Below are 21,615 nucleotides of genomic sequence, written 5' to 3' on the forward strand. Positions count from 1 at the left end.
TATTAGCCACTGATTTTGTTCAGCACTGAGCATTCAAATCCATCTCTTTTAGAAAAAGACCAGTTTCAAACTCCTACAGACAGAGTTGCAAGGAGCTGTTGGCACATTATATAATTATGAAATTATCCACACTCTTCCACTAGACATATGAGCCTTGTTAACAACAAAAACATCACTACAGTTGACAGAACCACCAGCTTGCGTGCCTTTGCTATTGCTGTGTCTGACACACAACCTGACCATGAAAAGCTCTATTAGAACCATCAGAAATTTTCAGCACCTACTTTCTTACATCACTGAATTTTACCTCCACTCTCATGCTTGGGATGAACTATTTCAGCAAGATTAATCTCTGATCGTTCACTCTTACGCACACAGAGGACGCCACAGTTTCTATCAGACCAAACCTTCCTGGCCAGAGATGAAATGTGGAATCTGAGAAGCGACCCACAGCCTTATGTGGGTCTCCCAAGATGACCGACCGAAAACCAAGCTCTGTTCAGAGTTTTGTTTACTGCACCCTCTCCTGTGGGATCAAACACCTGTATACTAATTTACTAGATCATACATGTAGTATTAATAGTCTGCCTTACCCACCTCTGTGTCCCTGAAAATGTGCATGTGATAAAGTACTGGCTGATACATTAAGCTTCTCCTGAAAATGCTTTTTTTGGACAGCATAACAAAATGAACAAGCAGTTTGGGAGAAAACATGTCACAAAATCCTTTCCTATCATAAAATATCTCCCCTCTTAAACCCCCATTCCCTAATGTGATTGTAATAACATTAAGATTTTTTTTTCTTTCCTGATGGATAACATAATGCTCAAATAATATTTTCAGTATAAAACATTTTCTCTACAACAAACATTGTATGCTCCATTTACATAATTTGACAATACTCTGTCTTAAAACTTTTCACTGGAAACAGTTTCCATTCAAATTTTCAGATAACTAGATCCTTCATACCAGCCACTATTGAACAGGTTCTGTAAAATCAAAATCAGCAAAGTTTAGTTGCAGTAACATGCATTTATTTGAACAACAATATTTCAATCTCTTTACAGGAATGTAACTATCTTAGGTTGTAATCATTTCAGTGTGTTAATTATTCGTCTGGAAGCAAAATAACAGTGATGTTCCTGTCTAACACAAGCATCTGGAGCATTTTATGGATGGTTTTAAAAATCCAAGAAATAAATGCAAACTCTGAAACATCAATACATTTGCTTCAGTATTTCTTCTGCCTAAACAGAAAGTACCAAGGGCAGACTCCTCAGCTATTGCCACTACTTGTAGAAACAGAATTCAGGACATTTCCTCTCTACTCTGGGTAACCGCATCAGGTTTTACTCAGTTGTCCCATACCATAACAAACACTTAAATCTCCAAAAGTTATGTCACTATGTAATACATGCATCTGGTAGAGGAGAAGGAAAAATGTTTTAACTAACATTTCTGATCAGCGGAATGAGGAAAAGGTGCACATGGCCAGAAGGCAGCACAAGAAAAGCTTCACCCCAACCAAGGCAGAGTGGTCCTTGAAAGAAGCAATTTACTTTTACAGAAGGAACCAACACCCCCTCTTCCTTCAACACCAGAATCAAAAGAGGGAGGAAGGTTACTGTCGACATCAAAGGAAAAGGCGCATGCTCTCCCTTTTGACAACATCAATGATTTTGGTTCACGAGCTCCATGAGCCTGTAACAGTAGTTATGCCATAATTACACAGACTAATCTTTGTGCCTTGAATTTCGCGAGCACAGAGCGTGTCTTGAGGACAAAAAAAATCAAAGCTGATCTACGAAACTGGTACCCGATCTAGTCAAAGGAGGGCTTTGGAGCCATTTTACCTCATTTTGGATAACAAAAGATCTCACAAGACAGGGAGAATCTTGTAAAATTGCAGAGCTCAGGCAGTGAGTGGACGGAACAGTTTGTGTGTAGTCAGGCTCACAAAGAGTACTTCGTTTTACTGCTTTCATTTAAGTAGAGATCATACTTTGTCTCTCAGATGTTCTGTTAAAAATTTTTGAGAGACACTTGAGCATGTATCCGCATAAGAATGGAAAAACTGAGTCAGGGAAAATGTTGAAGGCAGAGGCTCTGCCAAAAAGGAGCATTCACGCTGCTGCCAGTACCACACAGGTTGAATCAAACTCAAATGTAAACAATCCCATTTTAAAAAATATTCTGCTTGGTGGAAACTTCCGAGATCAAAACGGTTATAAATCAAGCAGATTTATTTAAGCACATTGCGAAGTAATGGGCTCTGCCTCTCAATAGAAAGTACGACTTTTCTGAGCTGGTGGGAAATTACACTGTAAGGCTTGGAATAGAGTTAAAATGTTATTTAGGAGCATGAATAAAAATTGGCTTAGGAAAACAACAGCTCAAAGAATGTTTTAAAAGCGAATATAATTAGTGCAGACTGCAAATGCTGGAAACTCTATAATGATGACATTTTCCTCCTTTTTTCAATCCAAGCATACAATAGGAAACTAACTTTCAGAAATTACTTCACAACAAAATTCAGACAAAAATCACTACCTATAGAGGTTTCCTATGACATACCTGTCCTCTGAGTGACAGTATTTTTTTAAATAAAATGTAAAAATACCTCATTCTACCTCTGCTAATCCTAAATTCATGCATTTTCATGTCTTAAGAGAATTTTCACTGTTGAGTTTAATCTAACTTCAAATGCTATGTATCTCATGCTGTCTTCAGATATGAACATATCTTCATACCCAGATGCTCCAAAACATATTTAGATGAAATGTTTAGAGACTTAACATTAGGGAGATGAAGCTGGCACAAGATTTGCTCCTGTTATCTCTTAAATGTTAAAAAGTAAATAGCTCTCAGCAACCAGAAGCAAGCAGAAGAACGCACTAAGAGATTCTTCTAGCCTTATCCTTGGTGAAGAGAAACAACACGTATTTATTGGCTCCAAGTGAATTTCTTTGCTTGCTTCTTGCTTGATGGTTGGTTTAGATGCTGCTTGTAGCAAGGTCTATGAGGTGCTTGGTGCAAATGTGGGTAAGGAACCCTGAAGGAGCAAAGGTACATTTGCACCTTTGAACACAGTAACTGAATAGATAACGTGAGGCAAGTGGCTAAATGAGAGACCATGGCTGACAAGGGCACAAGAGCAAGCTAGGAACGGTTCACAGACATCTGGGGAGCTTGCACGAGAATGTACCTTCATTTCTCTATATAGATATGCAGGAGCTGAAAACAATACTCACATAGCAAAAAGAATCACACACTGAACCTGAAAGACAGTGTGCACGAAATATGTTGTGCTAGAAATCTCGAAGGCAAGATTTACCTAGGACTTGAGGTCACAGCTGAAGAAAGCAGAAAACAGTCTGTCCAGATAGGACAAGATTTGCCAACATTTGCTGAATAACAAACCCAGGGTGATGAGCCACAATAGGAGCAGGAAGATCCATAGAGGCATAGGGCAACAGAGACAAAGCAGAAAGAAAAAAGATAACGAGAGAAACAGAATTGAAGGATAAGTTTCCTGTCCCAGTAAACAGAAAAGAAACAGGTCAAAATATAAGAAATCTTGCAACAAGAATCAGATTGTGCAGCTAGATCTACAAGCGTGAAGATTCTGGTTTCTGAAAGAGTCAGGACCAAAAGCCAAGAAAGAGGAGGTCACCATCACAGACTGAGGGAGAAAACAAGACAGAACAAATTGCAGATGTTGGGGAAGAGAGAGGAAAGAAATCAAACCGACACAAGAACAATGTTTCATATGACATTTTGAATTTAGAATGCAGACATGTCACAGAATGGGTCAAAGCTAAGGGGAAGAGCCTGGATTACATATACTAAACATAAAATGACAATGGGACAGAAATGAAAACTACATACTGAAAAATTGAGGAAACTTGTTGAAAATAAGGTAAATGAGTAACTAAGATAATAAAATCCTCACAGGAAATACGGATGCTCCTAAGGATGACCACATTGAAAGCACAAGGCCAATGGATGCTGCCTGGGGAGAAGGCTCAAGGCAGGGCAGAAAGAGGGTGGTATGGTAAAACAGCAGGGTAAGAAAGGTTGGAAGAACAACAAGGCATCCTTCAAAAATATGGAGGCATGCCCAGATAGAAAAACTAGAGAGAATCATAATTTTTGGCATAGTAAATATGAAAACACAGTAAGACAAATAAAAACAAACCAAAAAAATTCGAGAACAACTAGCAAAAATAATCAAAACCAAAAATAAATCTTTCCTCACAGACATCAGATAGAGGAAGCCTGCCAGAGAGTCTGTAGAGCCACCTGATGGTCAGTGTGTACAGTGAGCACCCAGGAAAGACACCACTATTGAAGGGAAACTAAATTAATTCTCAAAGTGGTGTGGGGAAATTCACGTGCTGGATCTCCTCTTTGTTAACAGCCAAATAACCTGTAAAACTGCAGTTAACTGTAGAAGAGGTATGTAAGAAATGAAAGAGAGGAATGGAACGAATCCTTAGGACTAGATGGCATTCACTCAACAGTTCTGATGTTCAGCTCCTAACATTGATGCATAATCGCTAGTTTGAAAATTGCCTTAGTAGGCACAACTGGGTGGTAGTAGTTGCCAATTTAAGACAAGAACAATATGGAAAGATACAGATAACTGTAGGATAGAAAGTCTTAAGCCTGTGCCAGGCAATTTAACAAGAAATGAAACACCAGATATTAATAGTGGACAGCGAGTTAAAGATGATGGTAGAGTTAATGTGTTTTTCTTTTGAAGTTTTACTTTGCAATCTTACTGGATTTCTTCAAAAGAGTTGGTGACAGTTGATTGACTTTACTGGTATTTCCATGACCTTCAACAAAAGGTTTTAAGAAAACTAAGGTGCCATGATGCAAGACAGAAGTCCTGACGTGGATCCATACTTGCTCAAAAGACAGAACTTGCTCTCAGAACAGAACCTGCATAGTTCAGGTGGGATTTGATATAGGATCTATGTTGTTTAACACGTTCATAAACAAACTAGACAAATGACTAAGCAATAATACAAGTTTGCTTATGATAAAAAGTTCATTAGGGTAGGGCTGACTGAAATTAAGTGCAGAAAGACCATTATAAACTGAGTAAATAGGCAATAAAATGGTAAATGAAACTTAATACAGATGATTATAAAAGAATGCATATGTATTTTGCATTTTAAATTATGAGATCTCACCAGACCATTATTACTTCAGAAGTAAGACCTTGCAATTAGGACACTACTTTGTGAAGACCCATCTCTCTCTCTGTTTTCCAGCCTATGTAGTTGTTCATTAGGGCATGCAGGGGATGCTAAAAGTTTACATGGACCTCAGGGGACTAGACAAGAGCTTGAAAGAGAAATCTGTTCAAGTCTAATACTTCCATAGAAAATAGCTCTATCTCAGGAAATACTTAACAATAAATGAGTATAGGAAGAGAATTAGGGGACATCATATATGCTTGCCCTGATGTGGTTCTCTCCTAGGCATTTCCTTACAGCTACTGTTGGACACAAGAAAAATGGCCTGGACAGGCTTCTGATCTGATCCATTATGGCCATCTTTGATGGTAATAAATGATAGCATAATAAACCCCAAACCTGGGATGTATCAGGACAGGTACTTCCATATGAGATGGGTAAGCGACACAGTTCACACAAATCTCAAGAAGGTTCAAGTGCACCAAGGAGCTACTAAGATACACAGGTATCACACAAAGGGAGGATGGAAGAGCTTGCACTCTATATTCTATAAAAATAATTCTGAGAAGGATATGACTGCACTGTGAATGCAGAAAGAGATAAAATACAACCGGTCTTCCCATAAAAATGAGAGACGCAGAAAAATCCAGCTCATTTTGGAAGAGCACTTGGCTGGTTACTGAAAATAATGCAAGACTAGGAAGCAGGGGTTTCAACTCAGTGTCAGACACGCTCTTCAAGTTCTATTTTCTTGATGCTGTAGCTTTGCCAATTTTTTAACTGCATTTTTGAATGTAACAAAGGTTATATGAGTGTTGTTAGTTGTATTAAAAGAAACATTCTTAAGTAGCTGCAGAAGTAATGTATGAAAAGGAAAGCTCTCACTCATCCTATGTGAAGATGCATCTTTCGTTCAAAGAAAAATTCTATTGCAGTCAAGAAACTCAGCTTTAGCATAACAAAATAAAGTAAATAGGGGCTAGATTAATTCACATTTCTTCAAACCCAGAATCAAAAAGAGAAGAAGTCTCATTTGAGGACAATAGAAAATACATGTTGGGAAAGATCTAGAGTAGCAAAAGCAGGTTTATAATTTCCTACTGTTTCTATCACAGTTACACTGAGAAAATGGTCTTTATTTCAAATAAACTATAAAAGTTATGGCTTTTCTGATATTTTCAATCCAAAATGTCCATGATGTTTTATTTCTGTCTTCTCAAATAATTCTTAAGAGTTCACTAGGACTTAAAGGCTGTGCACAGGCTGGGGAGCGAAGGATATTTTTCATTCTTGACATTATAGGGCTTTTGCCATAACGTGTAATATCATATATTATTTTTATATATTTCAGCACTGGGTTTGTTCCATAATGGATGACTTTCATATGAACAATCTGAGATAAGCAACGAATAAGTTTTAGGGCTTAGTATCTCAAATCCCTACAGAAACATCAAGCCCTGCTTCCAGTCCCTGTAAAGAAATCCCCAAGAATCAGCATGGAGTTGGATTACTTGATTCCTGCTTGTAAACAGCAGAAGGAGGTACAAGTGGAAATTAATATTTCCAAAATAGAGTCGATGGCTGTTGCCTCTGCTACACAAATTTTAGGAGCTACCATACCTTGAGGACGGCAGCAAAAGCCACAGAATGGTTTCAGTTACTAACAATGTACAGCTCGATAGGGATTTCTTCTTGCGCTTAAATGGCTGAAGAACTTCTTAAGTTTTCCTGGTCAAATACAGTGATGAAAATGTGCTACAAACTGAGGAAGTTATATGGTTGAAGGGAGAAGTTACATGGCACGGCAAAAAAAATATTAAAGCACAACTGTTATCTTTATCATTGGATACAAGTAAATTAATGGAGCAGAAATTACTGATCTTTGCCTGTAGAAACCTAAATTCCACAGGAATGTTACAGATCTTTGTCATATGATTAAATACAAAACCCATTAGGCAACAGAGAACACTTCTTTTCAGAGAAGACAACTCTACTGTAAAATATTGATCAACATCTATATTACCGGCCAAGCTAGCACTGACTGGATAAAATCCTATTTTCAGAGTTGTTTAATACTTCAGCTATAAAACCAAACTTTGCTTTGAAACTGGAAAAAGTTATGTGAAAAATTTCAGCCATATTTTTTTGCTAAAAATGCGCATCGAAAATACAGTATATCATTAGGAAACTAACACAACAGAGAGCTGGTAGCATTTTCAAAATGCCTCTTAAGCACGCATGACAATTTTAATAAGCTTCCTTTTCATTGTTGTTTTACATATGTGGAGCTAAGCCAGAAAAAACAGATGTGCTCATCTCTATAGGTGAGTATTTTGGTTACCTGCTAAATGAGACCGCTAGGAGATAGTATGGAAGCAAGGTGAGAAGACTAATTTTTGATGGCCAGTTTAAATAGTAAAAGAGTACAAGGAGTACCAGCACTGCTTTAAGCCAAGAATTGCAGCACTAACAATTCAAAAGTGCAACTGTCCATAAACAGATACAATAGACTTCACAGGTTTCTGTTAGGCAAGCTAGCAATGGAAAAAAAGAAGTTAAAAGCAGTTTGTTTGCAAACAAAATTTTGTGTCAATATCCTTTCATCTTAAATGTTTATATGTTTCCATTGAGAGATAGCAGGTCAACATCAAAGCTTCCATAAGATGGAAAAAAATTCAGAATAACTCATACTAACAGATCTGAAGATAAAACTCGGATTTGATGCTTATGGTATTTGTTTTTGAAAATGGTTCCAATTCAATGTTTATTTTCTATCACATTAAAGTATCTAGCATAATTAATACATACATACTTTTCTAAGTTGCTGTATTGTATATTACATTTTCCTTTCCTCTAGAGAACTTGGCATTTCACCTTTCCAATCCATTTGTTCCCAAAAATTCCACTCCATGCTATTAAGCTATTCTAGAGTAATATATTTTATACAATTAAAATATCCACAAAAGAAAAAATTGGCAACTTTTACCGACTACCGTTGCCAGAATGGCTGAACTGGGCTATAAAAGCAAGGAAGTTTAAAGACCATTTTATGAAGATATGACTTTTAAGATAAGTATACATCCCCTAATATTTTGGCTGACAAGGTGATGGGAGAACTCTGATTTCTCCAATTATAACTTCAATAGCTGAAATAAGTCTAAAAAGGTCATGTGTAAAAGGAATAAAACATTAATCTCGTCATTTTCCATGCAGGTCGTTAAACTCCTAGAAGGTGTAACAGCAGAGACAAATTGAACAACTTTCCGACCTTTCTCTGATAGAAGCGTATACAGTTATTTCATGAAAACCCAAAAGGTTACCAATTATTTTTCTAAAAAGCTCGTATTCATCAAACTGGGAATTTGGTACTACACTGTGAAGTTAGTTTGTGAAAATGCTTCATCTGAGTGCCTTTAGTAAAGTTGCACAGTTTTAATAAATCCACTAATTTATTACCTGTTTTGGCTAGGAGAGGAGGAAAAGGAAACCAGGAAAGGCAAGGGAGAGAGAAAAACAGAGAAAAAGACAGTGAGAGAAAATGAGCAAGCAAATATAAGAGCACATATGCATGCATTTAAGGTAGACACAGTAAAACCCTGGAAAAAAGAATAATGGTAACCATTTTTTGATCGATGTGATCCAGTCTCAGGCTTGAGGATGCCTGCTAAAATCAGCGGCAGTAGAGGCAAGCAGCAGTGGTTCCCACAACAGCACACACCAGAGTGTTACAAGCAAAAGTGACTTTTCCAGGTTTTGCATTAAATAATTTAACACTCAGCTGTTTATGATCTTTCCTGACTCAAAGCCCAAAGCTTAACCAACATTTTGGTAAACTTTGAATTAATAGATTTCTTAATTGACTAATGTTCCAGAGACGTGACCTTTTTAAGTTTCTTGACATGCTTTGAATGGTGCAAATCAGATGCAGAAGGCTGGTTTGGTCAAACAGATTTCAGTTCAAAATAAAGAGCCACATAGCCAGTTTATTATTTCTGTATGTATTACATAGCAGAAAAAATATTCACACATAGAAGTATTTCTTTAGAATTACTGAGCTTTGTAGCTTTCAAACATTAAATTTATAACAGATTTTCTGTAGTTAAGTAATATAAATATTTCATTGACAGAAAACTTAAGAGAACTCTCCAACAATCTTGATACTAAAATGTAAAAATATAGAAACACGTTGTGCTAACAGGCAGTTGTTCCAAACAGTATGACTAAATCTCTATTTAAAAACTGTGCTATTTTCAGAAGTTCCTGTAAATGTGCTTTCATGTGAGCAAGTCTGACAGACAAAAAATTCTGATGATCAAATCAACCAGATGGACCAATGTTTTTGATCGCACAGTTTTGAGCAAAGCCTGTTAAGATTTCCACATATTTACAGGGTAAAATACATGAATGAATGATGAGCTGTTGGAGATTTCAAAACAAAATCAAAGACAAAACTATCAAGATGGGTCATAATGTCATCACAGAATCATAGAATGGTTTGGGTTGGAAGGGACCTTAAAGATTACCTTGTTCCAATCTCCCTGCCAGGGGCAGAGACACCTTCCACTAGACCAGGTTGCTCAAAGCCCCATCCAACCTGGCCTTGAACAATTCCAGGGAGATGGGGCATCCACGAGTTCTCTGGGCAACCTGTTGCAGTGCCTCACCACACTCATGGTGAAGAATTTCCTCCTTATATCTAATCTAAATCTACCCTCTTTCAGTTTAAAGCCATTACGCCTTGTCCTATCAATACATGCCCTTGTAAAACATCCCTCTCCAGTTTCTTGTTGGCCCCTTTTAAGTACTGAAAGGTGACAATAAGGTCTCCTCAGAGCCCTCCCTTCTCCACACTGAACAACCCCAGCTCTCTCAGCCTGTCTTCATAGGAGAGGCATTCCAGCCCTCTGATCACCTTCATGACCCTTCTCTGGACTTGCTCCAACAGGTCCATGTCCTTCTTATGTTGGGGTCCCCAGAGCTGAACACAGTACTCAAGGCAGGGTCTCACCAGAGTGGAGTAGAGGGGGAGAATCACCTCCCTCGGCCTGCTGGTTACACTTTTCATGCAGGCCAGGATATTGTTGGCTTTCTGGGCTGCAAGTGCACATTGCTGGCTCATATTGAGCTTCCCATCAACCAACACTCCCAAGTCATTCTCCTCAGGGCTGCTGTCAATGAATTCTCCACCCAGCCTGTAGTTGTGTTTGGGATTGTCCTGACCCACGTGCAGGACCTTGCACTTGGCCTTGTTGAACTTCATGAGGTTCACCTCAGCCCACTTCTCAAGCCTGTCGGGGTCCCTCTGGATGGCATCTGGCATCCCTTCCCTCAAGCATGTCGACTGCACCACACAGCTTGGTGTCGTCGGCAAACTTGATGAAGGTGCACTCAGTCCCGCTGTCCATGTCGCTGACAAATACGTTAAACAGCGCTAGATGCGATACTGACCCCTGCAGAACATCATTCATCACTGGTCTGCACTTGGACATGAAGCCATTGGTGACAACTCTTTGAGTGCAACCATCCAGCCAGTTCCTTATCCACCAAGTGGCCCATTTGTTGAATCCATGGTTCTTCAATTTAGAGACAAGAACGTTGTGCACGACACTGTCAAATGCTTTGCACAAGTCCCAGTAGATGATGTCACTTGCTCTTCCCTTATCTACCAATGCTGTAACCCTGTCGTAGGAGGCCACCAAATTTGTCAGGCAGAAGTTGCCCTTAGTGACGCCATGTTGGCTGTCAGCAACCACCTCCTTATTTTCCATGTGCCTTAGCATAGTTTCCAGGAGATCCACTCCATGATCTTGCTAGGCACAGAGGTGGAACTGACTGGCTTGTAGTTCCCTGGGTCTTCCTCTTTTCCCTTTTTAAAAATGAAGGTTGTGTTTCCCCTTTTCCAGTCAGTGGGAACTACACCGGACTGCCACGACTTCCCAAATATGATGGACAGTGGCTTCGCAACTTCATCCGCAAGTTCCTTTAGGACCCACAGAAGCATCTCATCAGGTCCCATGGACATGTAGACCTTCAGGTTCCTTAGATGGTCTTGATCCTGATGGTTCTTCATTTCTCCAGTCCCTGCCTTTGCCTTCTGTGGCTTGGGCAGTGTGGCTAGAGCACGTGCTGTTGAAGACTGAGGCAAAAAAGTCATTGAGAACCTCAGCCTCCACATCCTGGGTAACCACGTATCCCATTTCCTTTTGAAGAGAGCCCACATTTTCCCTAGTGCCTACCACTATCACCTGTTGCTTTTTCTTGGTTATGCTGGTTGTTACACAGGGAGCATATCAGACTGCCTTACTTCAGCGTATCTGCTGATGTGACGGGTCTTTCCTCTTCAGTCTGCAGAGCGGTGAAGTGGTTCTGCAGGGGCACCTCAGGCTTCATGGGAAGTCTCTTCCTCCTGCTGGTCCTTGCCATTACAAGCTCCCATTTTCCTGCATGACTGGCCCCTGTCCCTTCTGTCTGTGCTGGAGGGGGAGTTTTTGGCTGTTTGTCCATTGCAGGCTGTGCCTGGAACCAGCCATCTAACTCCTTCTCAGCCTCCCTGATGTTCCACAGCTTCCTCATACCTCCTGCAGCTCAGCCACCTGCTGCAGTGTGTACACCTGTCCGTAATTGTTCGTGTGTGTGAAAATACTGATGGAGCACAATGATTCTTCCCTGTGAAAGTATATTCTTTTTGCAAATGAAACTGCTTCAAGTAATCTCCACCCAACTGCAAAATTCAAATATGAAGATAAACTAAATATTACTGAAATTACTTAAGACCTGAAAATTGATGTATGCAAAAATATCACCTATAAATATTTTATTCCATAAATTTTACTACCATCTTTTGGGGGCATTAAAAGGTGATATGGCCCATTCAGAATATTGTTCTTTATGAGCAATCTTACAATTTTTGTGTGAGCCATTCCCAAGGGAAAGGGATAGTTTTATGCTTGATTTCCTGAGTATCAAGTTATGAGTCCCCAGTTCTGTATCTTTTATTCACTGAAAATTCTATCAAGAGTTACTTGTAGCTTTATTTTAGAAGTCAGTGTTGTAAACCTTTTTCATCATAACAGTACTATCCATTGCAAAATATGCAGCCATGACTGATTGCAGACAGTGGTAATAATTAAGGATAAAACAGTGTCCAGCCTCCTTAAGTATAAATCACTGGGTTTTTTTGGTGAATGACTTGCTAGGTGTTTGTATTAATAAGTTTACAGATGCTGATTTGTATGAGGTTACTCATATAGAAAGTTTCAAAACAGATTTGGTTTCCCTCTCTTGTCCCACACTCTGTGCAAGCGAGATCACTCTGGCTCATCAGTCAATTGCCCAATTTTCCTTGATGAAAGAGTGAATAGTCCATAAGATCATACTACTTAAAAGCTGAGTTTCTGGCTCTTGAAAATACCAAACAGTAATTACTTGGCCTTAAGGACTTCTATTAATAGATGTATGTTTTCAGATTCATTACAGTCTATTATGTCATTGCAGCTGAAATTAAAAAAGTGTCATCTTGAGAGGAGAGAGGTCTCCAGACAGCATCCCAATCATTCTAATCAGACTGCAATCATTTGACCAATTCTGTGCTGATTATTAAACGAATTAAGCAGCATGCAGGGGTCATGTAGGGCATGGCTCATTTATTTTCAACAAGTTATCAAAGTTTTAGTTTGTGATTTTAGTTCATTTGCCCTTCAGTCTCATCATCTCACTACTGGTTGCCAAACCACGTTCTGCTTTGCCACTTGGATGATCCCATTTGGGGCTGTGATCCCTATTTTGAGAACCACTGCCTTAATGTCTGCACATAATACTATTTTTAAGGGATCTTTCAAGAAAAAGAAACCATAAACATTCACCTTTTTGATTTACCAAACCAGACAGAAAACACTTCTAGCACTCTAAGTATTTCTTAAGCCATCAAGCATGCTGTAGATGGGCCTCTTATCTTCAAAAATTCTTAAAGACTACAATAAATATCCAGTGTCTTTATATAAGAAATCATCCACACTTCAGTTTCCTTTTAGTTTCAAGCAGCTCCATAACAATTATTCTATTGCGTCATTTGTCCTTTTTTGTGTATGGGTTGTGACTCTTCTGGTTTTCAGTGTAGTTTCTTTGTCTCAATCAAATAGCCATTTCAGATGCAAAAGTACTTGGGGCCACCTTACCCCACAGCAAGCCTGGGCACACACTTGTGTTGGGACCTGACATTCTGTCACTGCTTCTCTGAAGTGGGATTAGTTGAAATTAACATAGTTCTATAATCAAATATATCAGCATTACTTTCATATCTTAAAGCTTTCTGTGGCTTCCTGTGTCCATCCATGCATGCATAATTTTGCATGATAACTGTTCTTTTTTATTCTCTGTGAAAAGTAGCAAAGTTATTACCGAAACTTCTAGACCGAGATTTTATTATTGCAACCTTTACAAGCTTCTGAATTTGCTCCCGTATTAGAAAACGCTGCTTATATTTTCTTTTTATGTCTGTTGACTATTTTTTGTTTTTAATTCAGCCATATGACATTATTATTTTAAAAGGGATAACAGTAGTAAATAGACAAATTAGTATTTAATAAAAACACTACTGTCATATTAAAGTATAAAACCATTAACTACCTAGGATATGTTTAAAGAGAATAATATGTGTTTGTGAGATCAAGGCAAAGTTCAGTATTGTTCCATTCCTTAGAACACTGATCGACAAATAACTACTGCATGCAACTGAGGTTCCCTCCCAAATCGTGTAGTTTGAATGACATAAACTAATGCTTTCGAGCTTAATTTATTTCCAGCCCTGTTTGGATGCAGGGCCTTGACGTTACCTTTTGTATTTTTTGGCTTCCTAGCAATTATTAATATCTCTTGTAAGTAAAACTTACTTTCTTTAAGGATACCTTGGCTTCTTTTTATAGCTTTTCCCCCAATATTCAGAATGGGCTGTTTTGCACTGCACTCTACTAGACTAACTACTATTAAAAAATTTTCTTTTTGTAATATATAATAATACCACACCAGTCATTTCTATTTTCAAGGTAAAGTACTCATTAAATCAAAACGGCTGGAATTTTACTAACATTGTCATCAACATATGCCAGTTACATCTCCCATTAAAAAAACTGATTTTTCTCCCTATTTTTAATTCACCTTGCTTATCAACTATTTCCTTCAAATCATCTGAAAAACCCTCAAAAGTTAACTCCAAGGTTCAGACACTGGAACTTACTGAATACTGTTTTACGCTCTTTGTTTGGAATATATAAACCATTTCTAACATGTGGAACTGTTTTAGAAAAGAACTGTCTTTAAAAATATTTTGATAAATGAAACTCAAATCGACAATCTTTTCAGGATGCAAACTAGAGCTGTTATGAAGTGGATCCAATCTTTGTATCAATATCAGTAATTTGGTATCCCATGCATGATGTTTGTAAGAGAAATAGCTGTGTACAAGCTGTGACCATGAACCCATTTCGAGCAAATGGAAGGTACCAAGCAGGTCATTTATAAAGAATACCAAAGACTTTTCCTCTAATTTCCCTGATTAACTTCTTGGAGTATCAAATATTTATAGAAGTACTTATATCTTTTTCCTAAATACCAAATAAACACTGCATTTATAAATTGAAAATGAAGATATATTTTTTTTATGCCTTCATACATCCTCCAGTACTGTCAAAAATGTACTCCAAGGTTCCAAAAACATTTCACTTCCATTTCCAAAACATTAAAAAGTTATATCTCTCTATATGGGAATTTGTGCAAGAATGGCGAGGAGGTTAAATGTAAATATGCTCAAGCGACTTGCAGCTGTGGTGTAGAAAAAACACATACATCACACTAATTGTTTTACCGACCTTGTGTGCTTGACAAGTAGAACTTCTGTGTTAGATAATATAGGCCTGTGAGAAACTCTAAGGCACCTTATCATTGTGCCTGAGATTCCTGCTTTGTTGTGAGAAAGTGCGAGAGGCTGCGCCTGCCTGAAGCCTTGAAATACAGGCGAGCTCAGCAGGCCCAGTGATCTTCAGCAGGGCTGAACTTACAAACACCTGCGTCCCCGCTTGTGTCACCTCTGCCTGGGAGATTAGATGCTCTTTCAGAGATCCCCCAGTAGAGAGGTAACTAAAATAAAACTTGCTCTTTGCAAATGCATTTGTGGCCTCTGGCTCTTCTTGTGACGTGCCTGCATTGGTTCATGCACTCTCAAAAAATATTTCAACAGATGTACTTTTCTAATACAGAATGTTAAAGAGTCCCCTTATGTTCTTTTATATCAACGTATCATCACACCTACTTAATCGTATTACCCTTATAGACATAATTTCACCTCAGTATTATCATGGTCATGTGTCTCAACGTATTCTTCATCCCTTACATTTCATCCCTGTTTTTGAATTAGTAAAATTGTGTATATCAACTGTTCATGTCTGGTAGTGATGATACAATCTGTCAGATAGAGGAAAGTTCTGTGAAGTAATCTGTCATCACTTTTCCTGAAATAAACTATAGCTTTCAGGGACTTCTGGAAACTCACTACTGACAGACATTATTGCGGTAACAGGCTGAGTATCCTAAATTACAGCAGCAGGTGCTTTTTGTGTTTCCACTTCCTCTGGACCCCCCATCATGCCTGTATGAGATTCACCTTTCCATCCTCAAGCGTGGAATTCACCTACGGATCCTTCTACTAGCTAATGGGTTGTGCTAAAAGTAAAATACCTTGGTGACTCTCAAATCATGCTTTGGAATTCAAAAATAAATAAATAAATAAATGCAAAGTTTTAAAGATGTCTTTTCACTTAACAAATTGCTTTTGTTCACAGTGCCCCCTCTCACTCTCCCCAGACCAGCAATAAAGTTTGGGTTTTGTCATTTCTAGATTCATACGTCAAGTCTTTCCATAGGTTCTCACCTAGAAACAATTACGTTCTTTGTAGATTTGCAATAAAAAGAAAACTTGATACATATATCACATATATACACACGCGATCTGTATAACCTATTTGGCAGTCATCTATCAAAACACTGACAATTAGGAACTCAGGACTATACCCCCATCTTTGTGAGCAGGACTTGTTTTAAAGCCATTTTAAAAGAAGAGAGCTAGAAGTCATTTACTCATTTTGCAAAGTGTTTTACTCTATATAATACTTTTTCCATGCTAATAAATGATGACTTTCTGTCTGCAGTGACCCTCCATAAGCATTCGAGCTTTTCATTTTCAAAAAATGAAGGCAATGTTCTGCTGCAATTCTCTTAACACCAAGGATCAAGAATTTCCATTCAGATCTCATATTGTTGTTTTACATGTCTGTTAGTGACAAAATGTTTTGGTGCCATGTTCACAAAACTCCTCTGCAGATTATAAAAGCGTTTCCTTTTTTCCAGACATGTTTATTAACTATTGTTATCAACATATGTATATTGGATCCACTGTCGTATAAAAATTGTAAAAAACAACCAATGAAGTTTACAAGGAAAAAGATTACTTATACCAAAGCAATATTTGCAATGTTAATTTTTACCATGATAACATGCTAGTGTGACCTCTTCAACTTATGTTTCAAGAGCAATTCAAATTATTTTTACCAAAGAAAGCCAGAATTCACCCTGGAAAAGTGGGGTTTGATAGTACCAGAAAAAAAGACTGTAAACAGTTGTATACCACCATGCATAATGGTTACTTGGGAAGACAAACCCCATAACTCCCTTCCTTCTTCTTCCCTCAGCTTATATACTGAGCATGATGTCATATGGTATGGTATGGAATATCTCTTTGGCCAGTCTTGGTCAGCTGTCCTGGCTGTGCCCTCTCTCAGCTTCTTGTGCATCTCCTGCCTCCTGGCTCAAAAGTTCGTGACTTGGTATAAACATTGCTTAGGAACGAACCAAACACTGGTGTGTTATCAACATTCTTCTCATTCTAAGTCCAAAAACGCAGCACTATAACAGCTAGTAGGAATAAAATTAACTCTATCCCAGCCCAAAGCAGGACAATATCTAACTTACTTCTTCCTCCGCTGTTGACTAAGAAAGTTCTGGAGCTGCAAAACCTCTGTCTGCAATGAAGGCAAGGCAGCCCACATTTCTGGTTGGCAGAGCATGTTTCCCATGCATAGATTTTGCGAGTACAAAGGATGCTGGAGTGCTAACTCTTTTTGTCTCCAGCTGAGGCAATTTTCTGCTATTGCAGACATGGACGCTGTTTGTTTCATCGCCTATATGCCATGCTCTTTCTGTAACCTGAATACCAAACACTGTTTTGATGGGGAACGTAAAATTCACTGATCAAATGTACTATTTTTTACTTTTTTAATGCTGCAAAAAGCAAGTTTCAAAGCAGAAAAAAAAGGGGGGGGCAAGGGGCCCTGACATTTTCACATGCTTCTAAAAAATCTTTACCATTTATTCCTCTCTAATCAAAATGCTTGCATTTTTGCCTATAACTAGAGGCTCTTTTGAATTTTGAACACGAACAGGCAAGAATCTTCCCAGTAAATCTTTTTCATGTAATATTTCCCTTTGATTTTGTTTTAAATGAAGATTCTATCATGAATCACATAAATCACAAAAGTAGATCATTTGCGTATAGAATTACATACCTTATATTGGATAAGGAGACCATAAACCAAAATATTTTCATTTTTTGCTTCCCTTGCAAATTTCTTGATCCTAGTTAGTTCTTCCATCCCAATGCTGAAAGAAATATTTTCTGAAATATCCAAATGCACCTGTAAAGGAACAAATATGGAAAAAAAACCCCAAAACAACACTTTTTCAAAGTGTGTTATTTTAGACTGCCAGTTTTTAATATCTCATTTTTATGTGTTAAGAACATGTAAAACTACAGGCTAACAAAGGTTTTTCATGTTTAGCTTCTGTTACTATTGAATTACACCACTTATGTATTTAATGACACAAAAATTATTTCTATTCAAAGCACAGTGAAACCAGTATGCCAGAACACATCAGAACATGATGTTCTAACTGCATATTACAGATATTTAATTAAATCAGGAAAAAGACAACATTCTTTTCTAAGATCTAATCTAGCTTTCACAGATTTTTTTTTTTTGGTTACTATCAGGACACTAGAGAAATAGAAGTATTTTCTTAAGCATCTTAAAGGTTTTCAAACTGGAACTGCATTCTTTAAAGATTTATTTTGAATCTACTACCTTTTCAGTATCGCATATCAGTTGCCTAAATTGGATTAAATTCAAGATAACATGACATGTTCAAAAAGCAGAAACTAGTTCAACAGAAGGTAGGGGATCTGAATGTCCTGCGCTCTTGGGCATGGAAAGGCAGGTCTCCTACCCAGCAGGGATGCTGCACAAACATGGTGGGTCTTACAGGACCTGAGCTGGTATCTCCAGGGAGGTATCAACCAGCTCGCGGCTCCCTGAACCCTTTCTCAAGGCTTACATGTACCCACGGTTCAATTAGTTTACTTCACAAAGTTTCTATTAACTGTAGAAATCAAAATTAAGAATGATGCTTTGTATGTATAAAGTTTAAGCATCCATTAATAGCAGAAATACCTTTTCTCTTAGAAGAAACAGAAAATATTTTTCTGGCTGAATGATTCCATCTACATAAGACTTATCTATAAGTACTACAGAGAGACAGGAGTATAGAGGTAGCCCTAGAGATCTTTGCTTGAGAAAATTATTTCAAGCTCCCTTTGTTCCTTATGCTTAATTTATCCTGACAGATAATAGGCTTTTACTCATTTTCCCCTGCAACACTTTTTAAAAAGCTCTTTACATTCTAAGTGCATATTCACGAGGAACAAAGCTGTTGTCTCCTACTGCACAGAGATTAATTTTCAAACACTCATTATTTTGTTATTTTTTACTGAAAACAAGGCTAAGTACTGCTTATTTACTGCTATTTACAATAAATTTTAAAGTCTGTTATTTCAAGAGAGCGTGACCTAGCAGCTGTTTGCCATTATCCTGTTGCACAGCATTAAAAAGAGATTTTCCTCAAACTTACTTTTTACCAAAATGCAAATATTGGCAACTAGAGTTGAAGTATGAGTATTTCTTTCTTAACAACCCTAAGTAATAACAAAATAAAAATCACACCTTTTTTTTTAGACACTTGCGTCTATAAATGTGAACACATATTACTCAGAAAAGTAATGTCACCTTAAGAATATGATTCTTCTGGTTCTAGCAGAGTTGGAAGGGATACTGGTTTGATGCAGACAAAAAATGGCATGACGTTTCTCCTGTACCATTGATCTTCCCTCTTCTGCTATGCCCAAATACAGTAGTTGTTGCTTCAGCTTACAGATGCCACAAAAAAAATCCAGTCAGGCACCAGGATAAACGATAGACTTTGAAATTTGGGCAATTTATAGGAGGGAATATGGACAGAAGTCATCATGTCCAGGGCAAGCTCACCCTTTTACTGGGATAATTCCTCCCAGGCTCATTAAATAAACAAACTGGCACAATAATAACACCTGTCATTTTTACAACCAAAGAAGCTGAACATTAGAAGGAAAAATAAAACTGCTTCTCTAAATTATCAGATTGTTATGAAAACGTTACACGTGTCCTGAAATTGCAGAATAGACAAGAACTTTCCAATTACACAAAAGTCTACATAGGACTGTTCCTTATTATGAGGTTAGAATGGAACCAGCTGCTTTCCTCATCCTTTCAGTTCTTCACTACCAGGAAGAAATTCACTTTAAGAGTAGAAAAGAATTCTTCCTGTACCGCTAGTACCTAAAATATATGCATTTAAATGTCATCATATTGCTCAAAATTCTTAGTCACGTTTGCCTGAGAAATGTCAATGTGGCCTTTTATATCAAAACAGAAGTGTCTTACAGGACTTGTCACTAACAATGCATTCAAGTTCTACGTTAAATGAAGTAGATAACAAAGAATAAAGCTGAGGAGAATCCCACTCATAAGCCTTAGTGAAGAGGATACCCAACATTGAGTTTAATTAAAGACTGCTGAAGGAAATCTCTATCCCCCAGCCATACCATCTGTGATGAGTTTTGGGGATCAGAAGTTTAAAGGACTTAAATAGTTCCCAGTCATTAATATGAGACAATGATTTGTTTAGTTAATTCATCATTTAAAACATACTTTCCAGTCTTTCTATTTTTTCCTTCTTGTGTTTCTAAAAGACAGTGTGGTAACTCCATAAAATTTGAATGTGTAGCACAAAATGCCTTTTTATACTTAAGGTACTCCATTTTTTTTAAGATACTTTTAACAAATATACATGTGTTGGTGTTTTAGATGTCAGCAACTTCTTCCACCTAGTTATAAGACTTTTCTCCCACTGTTTAGTTTTGGGGAATTTCAAGTAGTCGTCAGGAACAACTGATGGATCTGGAATATAGTGAAGTGATTAAATGCTATTATTTTCTCCTGAGGCTATTTTAAAAGGTGTTCACCTAAATAATTTGCTCATACACCAGGCTGCTCAAGCAAGTACACTTCCATTAAAAATGGTGCTGGATTCCACAATGACTTCAAGATCTAGTAACTTAGTGGCAAAACCTGAGTTTCAGAGTGAGCTTGTGTATGCATTATCTGCATTCATACCTACCTTTCAGGAAATATTAAGTCCATAATATTTATAGCTACAGTTATTAAAACAAAGCTCTCACATGCCATGTGTCACACCAAAAAAAGCACGAAATTCAAACTCCAAGGTAAAAATTAGCTATGAATCAGGCACAAAATAAGAATGCTTTTAATACTCTAGTATTACCTAGTTGATTAACAATTCTAACTTTATTTGCGCACACCCAAAATTTAACAGAAAGAAATGGGTTTTTTATATTCCTTATAAAGGGCTAATGAAAACATTCCGAGTCCGGAAAAGAGCATTCTGCATATCTAGTAGCTTTGTAAACAGGCAACAGAATTAGAGGTGTATCATTACTGTTATTATCAAAGGCTGAAATAATTTATCAGTAAAATTAAAGGTCCACCCTGAACTTCTTCAGAAATAGGGTCAAGAAAAAAAGATGGCCTAGAAATAAAGTGCTATATATTGATGTTCACAGAATCACAGTAGCTCACTCCAAGACAACAGCAAACAATAGGTAAGGATATAACTTTTTTCATTTTGCAAAGTAATTGATCTTCACGATATCTCATTTATTTGTTAGATCAGTAATGAAATTTCATTACTTACATTTCAGATTAACCCTAAAATTGAGAAATAGATGCTCAGTTTTACCTCCAGATCACTAGACTACGCTCTTCAGAAACTTTTCAAGCCCCATATAAAATATATATCTACCCCTTTTTCAGGAGCTTCCTATATGGTATTATATTTTAAAATCACAACATATTATCTTGCATTATTGCTGGAGGGTATAATGAACATAGTCCAGGGGCACACTGCTTGCTGA

General features: G+C 37.5%; 1 protein-coding gene across 4 annotated transcripts in view; it reads right to left on the bottom strand.

The window, feature by feature from the left end:
• Positions 1-21,615, bottom strand: part of CRPPA (CDP-L-ribitol pyrophosphorylase A) — a 123,826-nt gene that overhangs the window by 38,481 nt on the left and 63,730 nt on the right. For all 4 annotated transcript variants that reach the window (XM_065628542.1, XM_065628541.1, XM_065628544.1 and 1 more), the window contains exon 9: positions 17,819-17,947. In XM_065628542.1, the coding sequence (XP_065484614.1) occupies positions 17,819-17,947 (129 nt within the window). The remainder of the gene's footprint in view (positions 1-17,818; positions 17,948-21,615) is intronic.

Source organism: Caloenas nicobarica, chromosome 2 (genome assembly GCF_036013445.1).
Source record: "Caloenas nicobarica isolate bCalNic1 chromosome 2, bCalNic1.hap1, whole genome shotgun sequence".
NCBI lineage: Eukaryota > Metazoa > Chordata > Aves > Columbiformes > Columbidae > Caloenas > Caloenas nicobarica.